The 19,216-nt window shown below is 35.8% G+C and overlaps 1 protein-coding gene across 1 annotated transcript in view; it reads right to left on the bottom strand.

Annotated features, from left to right (window-relative positions):
- The window catches only part of COL12A1 (collagen type XII alpha 1 chain), a 140,770-nt gene that overhangs the window by 67,756 nt on the left and 53,798 nt on the right, over nucleotides 1-19,216 (bottom strand). The window contains exons 14-24 of the mRNA XM_044675365.1: nucleotides 16,379-16,645; nucleotides 13,227-13,419; nucleotides 11,815-11,936; nucleotides 9,067-9,216; nucleotides 8,864-8,983; nucleotides 8,602-8,766; nucleotides 6,828-6,974; nucleotides 2,969-3,108; nucleotides 1,813-1,942; nucleotides 916-1,058; nucleotides 259-388 (exon numbers count right to left, since the gene is read on the bottom strand). Of these exons, the coding sequence (XP_044531300.1) occupies nucleotides 259-388; nucleotides 916-1,058; nucleotides 1,813-1,942; nucleotides 2,969-3,108; nucleotides 6,828-6,974; nucleotides 8,602-8,766; nucleotides 8,864-8,983; nucleotides 9,067-9,216; nucleotides 11,815-11,936; nucleotides 13,227-13,419; nucleotides 16,379-16,645 (1,707 nt within the window). The remainder of the gene's footprint in view (nucleotides 1-258; nucleotides 389-915; nucleotides 1,059-1,812; nucleotides 1,943-2,968; nucleotides 3,109-6,827; nucleotides 6,975-8,601; nucleotides 8,767-8,863; nucleotides 8,984-9,066; nucleotides 9,217-11,814; nucleotides 11,937-13,226; nucleotides 13,420-16,378; nucleotides 16,646-19,216) is intronic.

The following is a 19,216-nucleotide window of genomic DNA, read 5'->3' on the forward strand; positions in this document are numbered from 1 at the left end:
AAAGAGAACAGATGTTATGGAGATTTTAAAAAAACATTCATATTTAACAACTAATGGATTAAGTGGGGCAACAGAGATTGAGGAGTTGAATATAACACCAAGATTAAGGAACTGTGAGGCAGGAAAAATGATGGTGACAATTTGCTTTGATAGAAGGAGGTCATAACAGAATCATCAAGCAAAGCCTGAAATTTTTGACACTGCTGAAATTTTTAAATAGTGATTATTAAGAAGGGGGGAAAAAAAGTTAACACCTACAAGTTACTCCCCGGGCAGTGGCTGGATCACTGGTGAGATCGTACAATGCTGCCTGGACAGTTACAGTGTATTCAGTATTGGGAATGAGGTCAACCAGCTGTGTATCTGTCACTGATGGTCCAACACGCATCTGTATTGATACAGACATAAATATAAATACACATACAGGTCGGGGCAGATATAGATATAAAAATGGATGCAGATACAAATATAATATGCATATAGATATAGAAATAGAATGTATATCTGGAGTCTAAGCACAAAGTTAAAAGAAGAATGTAACCAAAATTAAAAAAAAAAAAAGAATGTGCCCAAACAAAAACTGGTTAATTTATCTCTGAAATTCATATCACCTTCATTCATAACTACCTGATGGATGTCATTGAGTTTATTTATTTAATGTCTCGTTTCACAATGTATGCTAGTATTTTAAAACATACTATGGACAGACTCAAAAGATAAGATGTTTCAAATTATAATTTTTTTGACAAGAAAAAAGTATATATCTTTCTTACTTCTATTTATCAGTTCTTTTTCTCCCAAGGAAGGGAGGAAGTTAACTGGGTATTTTAATGTAACAAACAAACAAATGAATACATTTAAATTTTTTTAATTGTAATCATTTTGTGAATTTATCAAGGAAACCATGGCTCCTACCTCTTTGGGAGTTGTGGGTACTGTAGCATTGACTGCCTTATAGGACAAGAAGTAACCAGTAGCTCCACCAATTGACTGCCATTGCACTCGCATATTAGTTGGTCCAACATCAAAAATATTCAGGGAAACAACAGGGACTGGCACTACCAAAACATAAAATAATTTATCAAGTAATTTACTTTCTTTGTGTTTTACTTACTTTCCTATTTTAACTTTTGTTTATTCATCTATTTCTTATCTACTTCAGCTATATTTTGTCAACTACTTAGAACCTGTATTAAGCATGAACCTGGGGGGTGCAGCTAGGTGGTTCAGTAGACAGAGAACCAGGCCTAGAGACAGGAGGTTCTGGGTCCAAATCTGACCTCAGACACATCCTCAGCTGTGTGATCCTGGGCAGGTCACTTCACCTCCATTGCTTAGTCCTTACTGTTCTTCTGCCTTAGAACCAATACACAATATTAATTCTAGGAACAAAGGTAAGGCTTAAAAAAAAAGTATGAACCTGTATGAGAAATTGCATCAGTTATAGTATATCAACAGCATAATGATGCAAAAAGAAATATGAACTGAAAGTCATGAGATCTGGATTTTACTCCCAGCTCTGTGTCATCTTTACCATATAATCTGTGTAGCCTCACCTAAAAGTTTTCAGGGACTGATGAAATAACTCTCTGGTGTGAGAGAGATGGTGATAAAATTAGAGATTATAAAATCTTGCTATTGGGTGAAGTTTGGAGTCACCAAGTTTGGGGGAGTGGGGAATAGAAGGGCGGGGAGGGAAAAACAAGAACAAAGATTATTTTAAGGAGATCAGAAGAGATCAGATACCCACCACATGCAGATGAAGTACAATGAGCAAAGTGCAAGAAAAAGATACAAGTACATCTCACTTACAGGTCGTTTCAGTGCCCTTCAAAGGTTCACTATTTTCGTCTTCAACTACAGAGTACACATTAACAACATACTCTGTTTCAGGTTTTAGATCCTTGAGCACTGTACTAGTTTCCAGGCGGCTCACATAAAACTAGGAGGAAAGGGCAAAATGAGGTAGAAGTCAAATAGTACATTCCCAGATTTTCTTCCTGCTACACTTACAATAGATTGGTTGCAACAAAATTCATTTCAACAGGAGTTTGTTAAAGTGCCTTCTAAGCAAAAAAGCAATATGTCAGGTGCTGGTGATAATGTAGACAAAAATAAAATCATACCTGCCCTCAAAGAGTTCATATTCCATTGATAAGCTTGGAATTGTAATAAATGTAGATGGGATGATTGGAAGAACCAACCCCTGCTTAATTTGATGAGTCTCCCCCATCCCCTGAACAATCCACTTGATGATGATATAAATCTTTGTCAAGAGAGGCAGTGTTCCCTTGGAGCCAGATATATTATTGGTCTTCAGGGACTGGAATCTGTCTCTCAATTACTGGTGACTGAGTAAATGGACTGGGAGGAGGAAGGGGAGAATTAGAGACAGACTCTTGTTTAAGGAATTTCCTTCCTGTGTGGTCTAGAAAAGCAAGCAAAGAACCTTGGGATTCCTTTGGGCTTCCTTTCTCCTAGAATTTCAGACTGGAAAAATAGCAAGGGGAGTGGAGAGGAGAGATTCATCAAATTTAGCAAGAGTTCACCTAATCACCCCTGCTATATAGGCTTGGAATTTATTTTAAAATTTTGAAGGTTTTTTGTTGTTTCAGAAAACATTAGGTCAGCAAGGAAGCAGAGAATAATGGCAAGAATAAACATGCCAGCTATTGAAAAAGTAGCAATGTTATTCTACTGCCAACCCACAGATTTTAAAGACCATAGAAGTCTAATAAATCTTTTTCACCTTTAATGACAACCAAGAGCAAGAGTATAATTAGACAAACTCAAGCAGGGCAGGCACACTATATGCAGTAACAGAAGGACCATGGAACTGCTCTTGACTTGGTCTCAACCTCTTGTTATGAATGCTGACACCTCATTTGACATTCTACCAAAAACCTCTATTGGGGGACTTATGAAAAAAGGGAAGAGTAGGAGAGGGAAAGAGGCATTATTTACTCACTTCTTGGCGTTTCCCTCCTGAAACTGGATAATATTCCACCTTGTATCTGTCCACACTGTCTGATGGGGGTGTCCAGCTCACTCTGAAGGAACGGTGGGTTACCTCAGATATCACAAGATTAGAAGGTGCTTCCAAGTCACCTATGAAAGGGAAACGAAATTGAAACGAAAAATTCAAATGTCCATTTGGGAATGTATCCAAATAATAAAAGCATTCAGATTCGGAAAGCCCAAGTTCAAGTTCTTTAGCTATGCCCTATTAATTGAAAAACCTTAGGTAAGTCCCTTAATGGAGCAGCTAGGTGGCCCAGGATTGGCTAGAATCAGGAAGACCTCTGTTCAAATTTGGCCTCAGACACTTACTAGCTGTGTGGCCATAGGCAAGTCATTTAATCCTGCTTGCCTCAGCTTCCTCATCTGTAAAATGAGCTGGAGAAGGAAATACCAAACCACTCCATTATCTTGCCAAGAAAACCTCACGAGAGGCCATAAAGAATCATACCCAACTGAAAACAACTAAACAATTAGGTCACTTAAGTTCTCTGGGACTGATTTTCATCACCCACATAATAGCTATAATAATGCCATATGATACAAACATCAAATATGACAGTGAAATATTAAGCATTTCAACCCTAAATATTATGTAAATATAATCTTTTATTAATATTAGCATTCTAAGCTGCTCCCTTTATATACTAAGTAGTCTTCACTATGAAAATAAACTAGAATGATTCATTTAGTAATACCTTTTTCCAAAAGCATTCCTTTTATTCGATGAAATCAGGAATTTTTTTAATGTTTTTGAATTTGATTTGAACTTTTATAACTAAAATCTTTTGCACATATTTCTGTAGATTTATAATAGCTAATATTTTAAAGTGATACTATTGAGAGTAATTGTCACCCACATGGAAGCAAGCAGTCACTTGTATAGAATAATTGGAACCAGTCCTTTTTGTAACATGAATTCCATTTTTTAAATGGCATTAATAAGACGGTGAGGATGACAAAAATACCCCAAGTTAAGCTTGAAAACTAATTAATTAATATAGTAAATCCAAAGTATAACCCAAACATTCTCCTTTGAGTTCCTCACAAGTCAAAAATGTATAAAATGATTTTTCCCATTTTTAGTCCTCTAACCTTTATTATACTTGGGTTATAATCAAGTCTACAAAATTATCAAGCAGTTTTATGGTCTGGGAAACTGGCATGAGTGCAATGATTACATGGTTGATAAAACAGAAAGGAAAATAGATAAAAATGCTTTCATCTTTTCTAAGTTCTCTCTAGTGAAATAAAACCACAACTTTCTGAACTAATAGTGAGACTCGTAAACCTACAAATGCTGGCTACACAGGTGGCCTGTTTCTCCAGAGAAAAGTACAATCTGTTGGCCAAATCCCAAAAGAAAATCGGCAAAGGATTGGTTAGAAACTCAATGAAGAAAAATTCACAAAATATATTGCTGAAACCCAGAATACCTGAATTATGTCCACTGGTTTCCTTGTTGGCCTCTCATTCAAATGGCCACATGACTAGTATAAACACGCAAAGGATAATCCCTAACATTGCCTATAATAACTGAAAAATGAATTATTCCAAGCTACATAATAATCATTATATTTAGTCTTTTATTAATTGATGCCACTAAAGTCTTATTCTCGTGCCCTAGCAGGACACAAATGTAACCCTGTATTCCCAAAGGCTAGGCCAGCAAGGTACAACCTCTGCTGGGTTCTTCCAAGCTAGAAAGACTACAGGTTTGGTCCTGGCAATGAAATACATTATATTGTCCAAAGAGCAGCCTAGAGACTTATCACCAGGTTGACTACAGGGTCATATTTTTTTGGCCATAGAAATTTTTTTTTTCCATAGAAATCCTCCAGGTAGAAATTTCTAATTGGCTAAATTATAGAATTGACTAAATAAAACAAACATAAATTATAGAATTGACTAAATTATAGAAGGGTAGCACTCTGAAGCAGTTGAAAGAGTATCAATGTCAAGTGAAGTTACAGATTTCTGATATGCTAAAACAGTTACTGACAGTATCCAGTTTCAGAGAACAGTTTTTTTTTTATTGGCTGTAGGGGTGAGGGTAATGAGAAGGAAGTGAAGGATATTTGGCTATTCATGTACGTCTATGATTTTTGTGATTACTAGAATGTCACATCTTTACTTTCTAACCCAGATAAGAGACTCAAATCTTGGGAGCAGGAGTAGTAGAAGGCAATATATCCTGAGCCAGAGAAAAGAATCAGGGTAAAGTATACTGAGAATATCCAAAATGAAAGACTGAAAGAGAAAAATAGCAGCCAGAGTCCTCAGCTCCAAAACTCTAGCAGATGAATAGAAGAACATGTTTTGGAAAACTGATATGCCAAAGCCTGACTAGGTCAAGCCCATATCAAAAGAAACTGAGTTGTTATCTATATAGTAGGAGGTTAGGTCATATAAAACTGGTGTTATGGTTGAGGATTAAACTATGACTTTTCACTGACTTAAGAATTATACTGATAGCTTGACAATATTATAACTAATAGATGACAACTAATATTAGAACGATAATCTTGGTATATTATTATATTCCATAACGATAATAAACGAGATAAAAAGAAGGCAGATATTCTAAAAAGAGCATGATAAAAATTGAGTGCTTCTAAAAACAAAAAAATAATATCTATTTCTGGACAGTGAAAATTTCATGATTGATGAAACTATCTTTTTTTTAAAACCCTTACCTTCTGTCTTAGAATCGATACTGTATATTGGTTCTAAGGCAGACAACGATTCTAGGTAATGGGGGATAAGTGATTTGCCTAGGATCACACAGCTAGGAAGAATCTGAGGCCACATTTGAACTCAGTATCTTCTGTTTCTAGGCTTGGCTCATAATTCACTGAGCCACCTACATTTCCCCTAAACTATTAATATTTTGTCTGTTTTTATTAGCACTCAGCCCCAGAATGAGTTTCCCTTGTGGAAGTTTTTATTAAATCTCCTCTTCAAGCACTGAATATTTTGATGTGTGATCATTATAGACTGAAACTTTAGCCATCTTCCCTTTGAAGTAAGTGACCCTGTAAAGCTATGAAAAGTGATGACATCATCACAAACTCTGAGTACTGTCAGTAGCTAGCTACATCCTAGGCTGGTGGGGAAAAATAAGAAAGTATCTCAAGGTTTAGGAACAAGAGGAAACTGGACCCAGATTCTTCTCCAATCTCAGGTTATCTGGCATTATAATAGAGAGGGGAAATAAGCATCTTTGATCTCTATCAAAACAATTCTTAAATCATCCCTATGCCAATCCAATTAGGACAACTTCTTTATATCATCTTCCACCCAAATGTTACTTCACCAATGGTGCCCAACATTTAGTCTCAGTTTCCTTATTTTTAAAAAGGGGAAAACAAGAGAAAGGAGCTGGGCCAATTCATCTCTTAAGACTTATCTAGATTTTTAATTCTAGTATTTCTTTCTGTAGAAGAATAATCTAGAAAATCAACTTCAAAAAATAATCCATGGTTGATTATGATCATTAGGCCATGAGAGAGCCCTAATCCAAACCTCCCACGTTCATATTCACAACCATTGCTTTGAGAGGATAACAAGGTATGGAATTTCTCATTAATGGACTTTCTCACTCTAATTTCCTCAACATGGCAAATAGTCATGTATTGGCAATAGCCAAGTATTCTGAAAGGGGACTCATGTTCAATAGGAAATAAATCCTTCATTAGGTGAGGAAGGATAGATAGCACTGAGGAAAATTTTAATCAAAACTATGCACAATTAAGCTAGAGAAAGGAATATTGAAAGTTGACAAAATGGTAAATAAGGTAGTAGCATACCTGGACCTTTGACACTATTGCACAGGTTAATAGTGAGGTCATCTACAATCCTTGAAAGTGAGTCAAAGTCAGCTACATTGTATGCATGAGTATCATCTGGATCCGTTGCAATCATCTTTAACTCAGACTCATCTGCATTTTTAATACCTTTTAAAAAAGATTTATAAATTAGCAACACAGATCAGTAAAAACTTTTAATAAAATTTAACAAGCTATTTAACAAAAATGCTAGAATCAATATTCTGATTTTCCAAAGTATGTCAACAGTTACATATGTGAGTTTTCCTAAATAAGAAAGATAAACGGCCACATCATATACCATAAAGAGGTATCAAAAAGAGTTTGAAAAAAGGAAATTATTCTAAAAATTGAGTGCTTCTAAGAACAAAAAATAATGTCTTGTTAATCTTTCTGGACTGTATGTACATTAATAGCTAGATAAAGCTATAACTAACCAAAGTAACAAATGAATGATGAATGAATTAAGCACCATTTAGTAAATGCTTTGCATGTACCAGGAACTGTACTAAGTATTGCAGACACATACACAAAAAGCAAAATGGTTCCAGCCCTCAAAATGCTTACATTTTAATGGGAAAGACCACATATGTGGTGGATAAGAGTTGATAACCAGGGACAGATATTTTTGTCTAGGAAGTTACAGGGATTTTAAATTGAGCCATAAGTGCCATAGTGAGTCACAGTGGTGGTAGGATTATTAGGACTGAGAAGGAAAGGAGTAAAGAAATGAGAAAAAAAATCTAAACAGGAAATTTCCTAAATCTTACTAACAGTAAATGTCTAATGTCTATCCTACTATTTTCCTTTTTAATAGCCTATTAATGGTTTTATTTCAATAGGAGGTAAATTGGACAAAATAAAAATTCTAAATTGGTCAGTAAAAGGCTGATTGTGTACATTCAAAGATCTAAAATCATTTTCTCCCTACTGGAAATCAATCAATCACTCAGTACTTATGAAACACATAAGTCAGGCCTTTGATAAGATAAGTCCTAGAGATACAAAGACAAAAGTAAAATGGATTAGAATGTCAGTCAAGGAGCTTCCGTTTTAAGAGGGGAGACTAATACATTAGATTATGCTAAATGCTGTCAACCCTTTTTTTAAAACCAGAAAATCCTTATGTTTCCATTTATATCATTCCTTCCAAAAAGGTCTACTCCAATGAATAAAGGCAGCTATGGAACACAATGCAGTGTGCCTGGAGTCAGGAAGGTATGACCGAATCTGGCCTCTGATACTTACTAGCTGTGTGTTCCAGGGCAAGACATGTAACCTCTGTTTGTCTCAGTTTCTTCAATTGCAAAAAGAGAAAAATAGCTCTACCTCACAAAGTTGTTTTGAAGATCAAATAAAAGTAATATTTGCAAACCATTTAGCATAGAGTCTGATACATTGCAAGCATCAAATAAAAATAATTTTTCCTTTTCCTTTCCCTCTTCTCCCAATATCTCAATGGGGCATGAAGGCTATACCAGTAGAGAAGAGTATCTGATAGTTCTTCCAAGCTATAAGGATGTCAAATACAATTCCAAGATGGACAAGCCTAGCTAAGCTCAGAGAAGTTCCTCACCAGAAAATTGTCCCCAGGTCATCAATCTTTTGGGCCACAATGTCCTGTAAAGATCATCTAGTCAGACATAAAGGGGCTCCACAATGTCATGGGAAGGACTAGTCATGCTCACAAAATCACAAACCCTTGAGATCTTAAAGGCACTGCTATTGGGTTGCTGCCATTATTTGTGGTACTCACCAATAGCAAAGAGTTCTACTCCTTCATCCTTTAGTTTCTTTGAAGGAGCTTCTACATCATCCTGTGATTTTCCATCAGTGATGAGAACACCAATTTTGCGAGCTCGAGGTCTCATGCCAACCTGTGGCCTAAAGTTGTTTTGGCGAATAAAATTCAAAGCCATTCCTGGTATGATTTTTAAAAGACAGATATGTTCATTACTACTTACATAAATCTTTTTTTTTAAATAGGATTTAAAGAACAACAGGAGGTCAGCATTTACCTGTCAGTGTATTGCCTCCCTTGTATGGTAGGTTAGCCACTGCGTCCAACAGACTTTTTCTGTCTTTATGAGCATTCAGCTGCCACTCTGTTCTGGGATCCCCACTGTACTGAGCAAGGGCTTAAATAATGCAACTGTCATTAGTTTACTGAGAGGAGAATAAAAAGAAATGTACAAAAGTCTTCAATATTAGCAGGGCCTACCGATTTGTACTCTTTTGGGGCCAATCTCAAAGACTTCAACAATACGTGAAATGAAACTCCTGACGGTTTTAAAATTAGCCCGTCCGATACTCCAAGAACCATCCACCAGCAGTACAATGTCAGCTTCTGCTCTGGTGAAACACTCCATTCCTGATGCAGCAATAATCAAAAGGCATACATGAGCATGAAAGACATTAAGTGATGTCTAGATTTCCTTTATTCCTGTATCTCCTCCCTCTGCTAATACTTGGATGCTCACTCTGGCCTCCTTGCCTCAACCATTATACCATTACCCAATCAGGGCCATCACAGGAAATATATCCATAAAACACAAATCACCATCCCATTGATGAACTTCAAGTTGTATCAATAAGAATAGGTCTTTCCAGCAATCACTATTTCAAAGGATATCCCTCAGTTGAGCATTTTTGTTTTTATTGAACTTACTCATGTTAGTCTCAATCATAGAAATTAAGTCTTCTAGTGTTTGGTATATCAAATTAACAAGGCAAATGAGCACAGGCTCAAATTTTTTTTAAAATTAGGCTTATTTTAAAGTTACCTCACCTTTGGGAATTAGAAATTTTAATAAAATTTTCAAATATGACCTAAAACATTAGGATTGTTTTTTTAATAACATCTGGTTACTGGCAGCAGTCATATCATCACAAAAATGTTAAAAAGTGGAGGAAGATAGGTGGCTCAGTGGATTGAGAGCCAGAGCCAGAAACAGGAGGTCCTAGGCTCAAATCTGGTCTCAGATACTTCCTAGATGTGTGACCCTGGACAAATCCCTTAACCTCAGTTGCCTAACTCTTAATGCTCTTCTGCCTTGGAACCAATACACAGTATTGATACTAAAAAAGATGGTAAGGTTGTTTCTTTTTTTTAATGTCAAAGTATGGATGGAGTGGGCTGATGAAAATGTATGGGCTAGAAATTGATTCACCTATTTTTAAAATTTTGCTATACCAAATATGAGAGGTAACTATTCACAAGATTGCTTAAATACAAACCCATTCTGCTAGAAATAGCCAGTTAATGTCCTATGCCAATGTTTCATCTTATTTACCATGCAAACGTTTTCATAATTACCAGTTTTGTAAACACTGTTCTTTACTTTATAATGCAATTGGATAAATACAGATGGCAGAGGAGTGTGCACATTTAAAAAATGAGAAAAAAGGAACATAATTTAGGAGGAGATATGCAAACAAACACACAAGTGAGGAGATGTAGAAACACAAGTACAAACATTTATACAAGGCTGGGATGCTATGGAAAAAGAATCATTTCAGATCTCCTCAGTTCACAAGCTAGGGAACAAAAATATGAGTCAGTTAATATCATCATAAGTTAAATAATAGAACATTTCTATAAAACAGACTTAATTCTTTAATTAAAGTTAATATTACTCATCCAAAAACTATCCTCTATTTTCCTAGAAGTTGTTACCAGTTGTTTATTTTTTGGCTTCTTGCTATGACAACTTCTAATCTTTATAAGGAAGAAATTCCATTGAGAAAAACTATCACATTCATCATACTTAAAAGCTATTATGATTCCATTAATGTTCCATATAGCCAGTCTAGTACTTTAATTATTCTAAGTATCTGATGGTTAAAAATCATGATTGTTTAAATATAATCCTGTCCCCCCTAAAGAAGTTAAAATGGATTTCAAATATGCTCTGGGTACTAATGGAAGAGGATAAGGAAGTCAATGGTATGGGGAGTTCTCAGTGTAAAAATGTCTTTCAGCAACTCGTCTTTAACTTACAACCTTAGAGGGTTGCCAGGAGCACTGAGAACTTAAAAGTCAGAAAGCTAGAATGGGTCAAGAAGCAGAATTTTAATCCAGAGCTTCCATTCTTCAAGGTCTACCCTCTATTCATTGAGCTATGTTTTATCATTTCATATATAATATTTGATGGCATGAGGGTAAGACTTGCAAAAAAATTATTTCTACACAACAGTTTGGCTGACAAAATTCTCTTAACTGGTCCAATCTTGCTGATTACTCTGATTCAGAGTGACAAACCCATTAAGTAAATCTCTCCAGATCCTGAGACCTGAAATCCTGTGATTCTTCATTTAAAATGCATTTAATTTTTTTCCTGTAGCATCTGCTAAATAAGCTCTAATATCTATTTCTATTTCACAAAAACTAAACCTTACATGTTGACATTTTTCATACATTTTCTTTATTAAAAGCATATTTCAGGTATTAGGGGAGGGGTAAAGTTGCATTAACTGCATCAATTTAATAAAAAGTAGCAAGACTAGATAATGATGTACTAATAGTCTGGTACTATATGGTAAAAATAATAATAATAAGCAAAATAATATATGATGAAATGTCTCAGTAACAAAAAGTAATCCTAGGTTTCAACAGTGTAAATGCCAGTGAGACTTTGGACAATATAGTAATATCTGACATTTACATGAGGCACTAGAGTTTGAGAAACACTCTGCCTACATGATCATTGATTATATTTATATAACATTTAAAGACATTCAAAGAACTTAATGTTAGCTCATTTTTAACAGATGACTAATTATATGGACTAGTAGAAATATATAGTTATAAATTTACATAGTACATAAATTAACCTATAATTCTTTCCATTTTTTTAGTTAAAAATGTCAACATTTAGTTTAAAAATTATTTTGGAAGTTTTTTATGTAACAATTAAACTGTCTAAATTTAAAGCATCCAAATTAATTGAAATTCTCATAAGTTGCTTACCTTTGGACAAAAATGGTATAACAGTTGAATCTGAAAGAGTTGTCATTTCTTGTCCAATCAGTGGTGAACTTTCTCCTCCATCAAACATTCCAAAAACATTCACTTTGTAGGTTGTGCCTGCCCTGCAATATTTTTTAAATGGCCATATATATATATATATATATATATATATATATATATATAGGTTAGCTAAGAAGGAGTTGGTTTAACTATCCAAATAAAGAATTTTATTCTTTCTTTTTCACATTATTAAAAGGTAGTCAAGGTAGTTGGGTGGCACCATGGATAGAGAGCCTGCCCCAGGGACAGGTGCTCCTGTGTTCAAATCTTGCCTCATCTGGTCCTAGATGCATAACCCTGGGCAAATCATTTAACCCCATTTGCCTAGCCTTTACCACTCTTCTGCTTTGGAACCAATACACAGTAATGATTCTAAAATGGAAAGCATGAGGTTTTTTTAATTAAATATAATTTCCATATTATTGTACAAATGAAGAAACTTCTAAAGGACTATTTTTAATAAATAAAACAAATGAGTCCCAAGTATGGAGTTTCTTTTTCTATCAATGCTGATCTCTAGCACTTCTATGACTTATAGCCTTGGATAGCTCTCTGGGCACTAACAGATGAAGTGATTTGTCTCTGGTCACATAACTAATAGGTGTCAGAGGCAAGAATTGAACTCAGGTTGTCCTGACATAAAGGCCAGCTTCTCTCCCCTGCATCAGGAAAGGCAACATGAGCTAGTAGCAGATCAAGAATATAGTCATCAAGAGCACAGTAGCTTATTATTCTTATTATAATGAATGGTCACCCTCCATTCATTCTTAAACTTCCTTGTTTTCCATTGCAGAGCCTGGAGCAAGGACTTTAATAACCCACCCTTCCCCTCTTCTGCCCCACTAGCACAAAACACAAAGTCTTGCCTTCTCCTGTGTCTCAAATTGGAAGAAGACTCACTCAGGATTTCAGAATGAGTCATCTGGTCATTTTCAGAGGGAACAGTAACCTCCACATTTGGAGAGGGTTTTCTACTACATAATGGCAACACCCTGAGTGTGGACTACTCTTGGCAAAATGTAAGAAACTGGAAACTTCTTTTTTTCTTTAAAACAAGGTATTGCTGCTAAAAGAAGCCATCCTACAAAGTTGTCAAAATATGACAAAGTATTACAGAAAGCCGCTTATGCTTGATAATTTCCAAAACTACAGTTTGGGTTGTTCACAGCAACAGAATTTAAAGGCACAGTAAGCCTTAGAAAAGTAGCTTTCATATCGACCCACTAGCAGTTTTATAAACCCTTTTCCTGGAGAGTAAAGTGAAAAATCAAACATGTTTTCCAATTTAGGTTTTGCTAATTTCAATAAATTATGTAAATTAGAAATGAAAAAAGAATAAAATTATCTCATACCTAAGTTCCTCCAAAACAACAGTATTGTCATAGGGACCAACGACTAATTCCCCAAGCCTCTGATCATCTCCTGTAGGATGGAAAGTGACTTTGTAGCCTTTAACTTCCCCAGGCGCTGGTTCCCAAGTGACTCTAAAGCTTGACATGGTTGAGTCAGATGTTTTGAGGTTCCTGGGCATTTTGAATTTGGATACTGAAAAGAGAAAAAAAGTATTATTATTATTTTTATGTATATGAAATATGAAGTCTTTTCATGGATATATTAGACCTTTGTCAACAGTTCTAGCACTGAACTTAACTCGGTTGAATTCAGTAAATATGCATTATATACCTGTTATGGCCAGGTGGACTATGTTAAGCAGTAGGACCAGGGACTGGACCTGGGATTTCATTGCTAAAGGGAAATCCCAAGGGAAGAAATTCTCTCCACCAGTGCATATAAGCTCCTCCTCTATAATTTGGAGTCTTAGAGAGTTGTCTCTAAGTGACTTGCCCAGAATCATATGGCCAGTAGGTAGGATTTGAACACAGATCTTCCTGGGATAAAATTCAGTTCTTTATCCATAATGCCATACTAACTCACTGCATGGGGACAGAGGATGAAAAATCAATTGATAAGCATTTATTAAGCACCTGCTATGGGTGTGCTACTGTGCTCAGTGCTGTGAATCCAGAAAATATAAATGAAATAGTCCTTGCCTTCAAAGAATTCAATCTACTTCCCTTCAATTCCATTTGATTTAATATGCATTTACTATGTTCTAGGCACTGTGCAAGGCACTAATGATATAAAAATAAAAGCATCCCTGTTTTCAGGGAGCTTAAAATCTAGCAGCAAATTGCTGAATAAGACATACAAAACAACTAATACAAGTTAGAATAGAATAAATGCTTGGGAGAAGTACCAACAAAAGAGGGAAGAGATTCTGGAGAGGATAAATCATTTCTGGGTTTCTAGGTGAAGGACCAGGGAAAGGTTTCACAGAATTAGTGGCAACTACACTGACCTTTGCAGGAAGGAAAAGATTAGAACTCCAAGATCTAATGTGGAAGGAATACATTCCAGGCATTAATTATGGCCTGAAAAAAAATGTGCAGAGGTGGGCAAACAAGGAGTGAGACCAAGAAATGGGTTCTTAGTTCAATTTGTCTATAATGGATTCCAAGAAGAATAAATGAGACTGGGGAGATATGTTGACATCAGATTACAGAAGGTCTTGAATATCAGACCAAGATTTTGTACTGCTTTATCCCATAGAAAACAGGGAACCACTTAAAGTTTAGCACGATCTTAAACTTGGAACCATAAGGGACCTTAGATATCATCTAATCCACGCCCCTCATTCAATAAATCAGGAAATGAGGTCAAGAATGGTTATGAGTTGCCTATGGTCACACAGTCCATAAGTCTAAAGCAGCACCAAAATCAGACCTTCCTAACTCTAGACCCAGTGATCTGTCCACTATGCTATGCTGCCTCTGAAGTGATATGATCAGACCTATGCAATAGAAAGATTATTCTGTCTGCAGTGTAAAGAGTAAATTAAAGAGGGGAAAACATCAGATATGCAGTAGCCTGCTTTTGTTATCATTCAGTGTCTGATTCTTCATGACCTATTTGGGTTTTCTTTTGTTTTGTTGGTAAAGCTTGCCATTTCCTTTTCCAGATCATTTTGCAGATAAGGAAGTTGAGGCCAAAAGGGTTAGGTGACCAGCCTGAGGCACACAACTAGTAAGTGTCTGAAATTTCAGGTCATGTACTCTATCCATTGTACCACCTACCTGCCCACAGCAGTTTTTTTTTTTCATTTTAATGAGTGTAGCCCTCCATTTATCAAAGTCAACTCCACACAAAGAGATTAGTTTGACTATCACATTAGCCCAAGTGAGACATAATGAGACTATGAATTAGTGTACTGTTTGAGAAAAAAGAAAAAGATAGATATAAGGAATATTTAAGGTGCAAAATCAACAGTATTTGGCAAGCTGGAGATTGAACAAGGTGAAGAAAAGTAGAGAATCAAAGGAAACTCCAAGATTTCAAGCATGGATCACTAAGAAGATAGGAATCCCAACAAAAAGGACTAGAAAAGTTAGGAGCAGGGGCAGTTTTGAATGGGAAATGAGGAGCTCAGCTTTGGACATGTTGAATTCAAGGTATAGGCAAGACATCTAGGGATAGATATCTAATAAGTAAGAAATTTGGAATTCAGTGAAATAGGCTGAAGTTGGAGATGGAAATTTGAATGATATGTGTAGAAAGAAGCAATAACTAAAGCCAGGCAATGATGTAAGATCACAGTGGGAAAGCGTGTAGAGAAAGAAAGAAAAAAAGATGCCTACTTTGAAGAGAAAAGAGGAGAAAAGAAGACTGAAGAACAAAAAGTTAGGATGAGAGATAAGAGAATCATAGTCAGCTTTTCTTATAAATGCTTATATACCAAGTTAAATTCCATTCTCTTTCTTTGCCATTTTCAATAAACTGTAAGCTCAACATGAATCAAGAGTGGGGTGTAGCAGCCAAAAACAGATAATGAAATCTTAGGCTACCTCATGACAGGCAGAGTGCCCAGGACTAGTAAGGCAAGAGTCCCATTATATGTTGTACTGGCTGGATGGAGTATGGCCATTTGGGAAAGAAAATAGAATGATGAGCAGTATCCAGAGAAGAGCAGCCAGCATGATAAAGGACTTTGGATTATTCCACGTGAGCATTGTTGGAAGAAATTGTCAGTATTTAGTCTGGAGGAAAGAAAACTTTTTGGAAAGGAAACAGGATGGAGGAGGAGGGTACATTAATAGCCTTCAAGTATTTGAAAGGCTGTCATGGGGAAGAAACAAACTTGTTCTTCCTGACCTTGGAAGGCAGAACCCAGAGCAAGGAGTAGGAATTACAGAAAAGCAGACTTAGAATTGGTGTTTAAGGGAAAACTCCCTAATGATTGGTTATCTAAAAATGGAAAGGACTCTGGGACAGAGTTGATTCACCAACACCGTAGATTCTCAAGCAAAGGCTAGATGACCACCTACATCTATAATGTAGATGACGTATTCATTCAGGTATAGGTTAAACTAGTAAGTCTCTTAGGAGCTCAAACTCTATGGTTCTAGGATTCTGAGAGCTTTAAAAGCACCTTTAAAAATATACCTACATGTGGTTCCTGATCCTTGCCTGTGCTTTCCTTCCCCTGTCTTGTAAATTGGAAGCACTGTGATGTCATATGTGGTTTGAGGCTGAAGTCGTTTCAGCACAGTCGATGTGACTGTGGGTGGCACTTTGGCCACCATCTGTCTTCCTCCTCCTCGAGGCCTGTACACGACACGATAGTTCACAACTTTACCAGGTGCTGGTTGCCACGTGACTCTCATTGTTGTTTCAGTCTCATCATCAACTCTCAGAGTCCTTGCTTTTTGAGATACTGTAGGATGCAAAGTCAAATTAAAATATGTGTCAATAAAAAACAAAACATTTTGTACAATAATAAAGCATCATTTAAGCAAAGAAGAATGATCTGTTCTTTGATATTCAAGTACTAATATAGGGAAGGCAGAATAGCCTAGTGGATACAGTTATAGACCAGAATTTATAAAACCTGAATTTGAATTCTGCCCCCTAAAATTTGCTGACTGCTGACAAGTCACAACTTCTCTGAACTTTAACTTTCCCATGCATAAAATGGAAATAATAACAATAATACCATTACTACCCACTTCACACAGTTCTTGTGAGGCTCCAATAAGACAATGTTTATAAAATGTTCTCCATATTTCAAAGCTCGATATGAATTTCAGGGATCATAATATTTCATAGTTCAGCATTTTAATCTATCAAAAACTGAGAATAATAGGAGATGCTGAGACCTTTCTTGCCTACTCCCCAAAATTATGTCTGAATTTTATGGATTTCCTAGTTGATTGCTAAGGAATTTATAAAAGAAAACATCCTTTTCCTGGGACAAGCTTTTAGAAATTTTATCCTACTTCCATCTGTAAAGAATTTCTCCTAAAATCAAATGCCTTGCAGAATTTTACAGCTGTTAGTTCTGCAAAGGAATTTTGCAGGGGCAGTTGCAAGGAGTACAAGAGTGACCCACACAATGACTTTAGCCAGAATAAAAGTTTTTAATGAAGTAGCTTGTGTTTTCTCCTAAGAAAATGTAAAGAAGAGGAATAGGAAGCGATGTCATAATATAATATCGCCACAGTTTTTAAATCAGGTTTGTAAAAACTAAATCTGATAAGAATCTTTCATGTGGAAAGTACTCAAGGCATAATGAACATCATGGGCAAAAATAACCTTTCTCTCATATTTAGGGGATTTTTATTTAATGAAAGAGTAATTAAATTTCTAAGAGACCAAGTAACTTCTGTTCTTTACTTTATAGACAGCCAATACTGTTAACATTTGTATTTGACCTTGTTCATGTATTAGATACTTCAAAAGGTTAGAATCATTTTTATAGGAATAGGTTGTAAGCTCTTAGGAAAAGTGATTAAGAATTTCCCCTTACTATTTGAGAGAAAGAAGAAGGGAGAAAGAGGAGGAGAAGGAGGAGGAAGGGAAGGAGAAGCAAAGGAAAGGAAAGGAAAGGAAAGGAATGGGAGGCAAGGAAAGGAGAAAAAGGAAGGCAAGAGAAGGTGAAAGAAGGCAAACAAAATACAGAAGAGGGGAGGGAAAAGAGGAAAAAAGTGAAGAGGAAAAGGGTGAGGAGAAAGGGGGAGAGGGAAAGAGAGGGAAAGGGAGGGAAAGAAAGAGAAAGAAGGAGGAGGAAGATGAGGAGAAAAGGAGAGAGAAAAAATAATAGAGAAGGTCATAAAGAGAACAGAAAGGAAGCATGATGTATTTTAGATAGCTTGCCTCTGCCTTGGGAAAATGAAGGCCAAGACCCCCTCTCTGACACTTAACCTAATGTCAGAGTCCAAGACAACTCTTAAACACTCTAAGTTGCAAATATGTGTTGATGAATGAAATTTCCTCACTGAGAGCTTCCAATGCCCAAAAAAAATTATAGATCTCAAAAAATGAAAATAAATAGTAATAAACTTTTAAGATATATTAGTTTTTCATTTTTATCCAAGTGGAGAATTTTTAAGTAAAACATCAACCAAAGATGAATTTGTATAGAAATATTCTGCCAGGGATGTTCCCTTCTTTCCTCATTTGAGCTGGTAACATCTGGCCTGGCCTAATGCCAGGTATAAACTGCTATACTAGGAAAAATAGCCGTTTCCTGCTCTTGATCCCTTATGGACAGTGGTAAAGAAAGGTAAAATTGTCTAGCTAGATGAATGCATCAAGAAACTCCAAGAAAAGAAAAACTAAGTGGTATTCTACCACAATAACCAAGAACAGAGCCTTTTTTGTGTCATGGATGACTTTGATAGTCTAGTGAAACCAATGGACTCCTCAAAATAATGTTTCTAAATGTGTGAGATAAAATATGTAGAATTTTAAAATAAGCTAATTATTATGCTATACTATGACCAAAATAGTTTTTAAGCAAGTTCACAGACCCTGGGTTAGGAACTTTTGCAGCAGGGGATTATGAAGGGTAAAAAAACTGAATGCTTTGCCACAAAACTTTTTAAAGTAAATACAAAATCTTAAATTGGGTCTTTAGTGGAGCTGTATTCCATTATGTCTAGTGATAGTAGATATAAAAAGAAGAGAAGAGAAGTGAGTAAATTGAGACTACACATAAAGAATCAAAGATACCTTCATCTACAATGTATTCAGAATAGCTTAACTCACAATTTTCTATTATTATAAACTACTAGAAGATGATGAAGCAGTTTGAGTAACAAGAAACTTAAAACTTTTCCCATTAAAAAGAAAAAACTGTAATGTCTTGCTTGCTTGGGATCTTGAGAAAAGATGATATCAGCATTCATTGAGGTGACCACTGGGTCAGGATTCTGATTCTAATCAACTACTACAAATGTGGTTTAAAATATGTTCCTGGCCAGTGCTAGGAAAGGCTTAAAAGGTC

The sequence above is a fragment of the Gracilinanus agilis genome, chromosome 4, assembly GCF_016433145.1.
Source record: "Gracilinanus agilis isolate LMUSP501 chromosome 4, AgileGrace, whole genome shotgun sequence".
Taxonomy (NCBI): Eukaryota; Metazoa; Chordata; class Mammalia; order Didelphimorphia; family Didelphidae; genus Gracilinanus; species Gracilinanus agilis.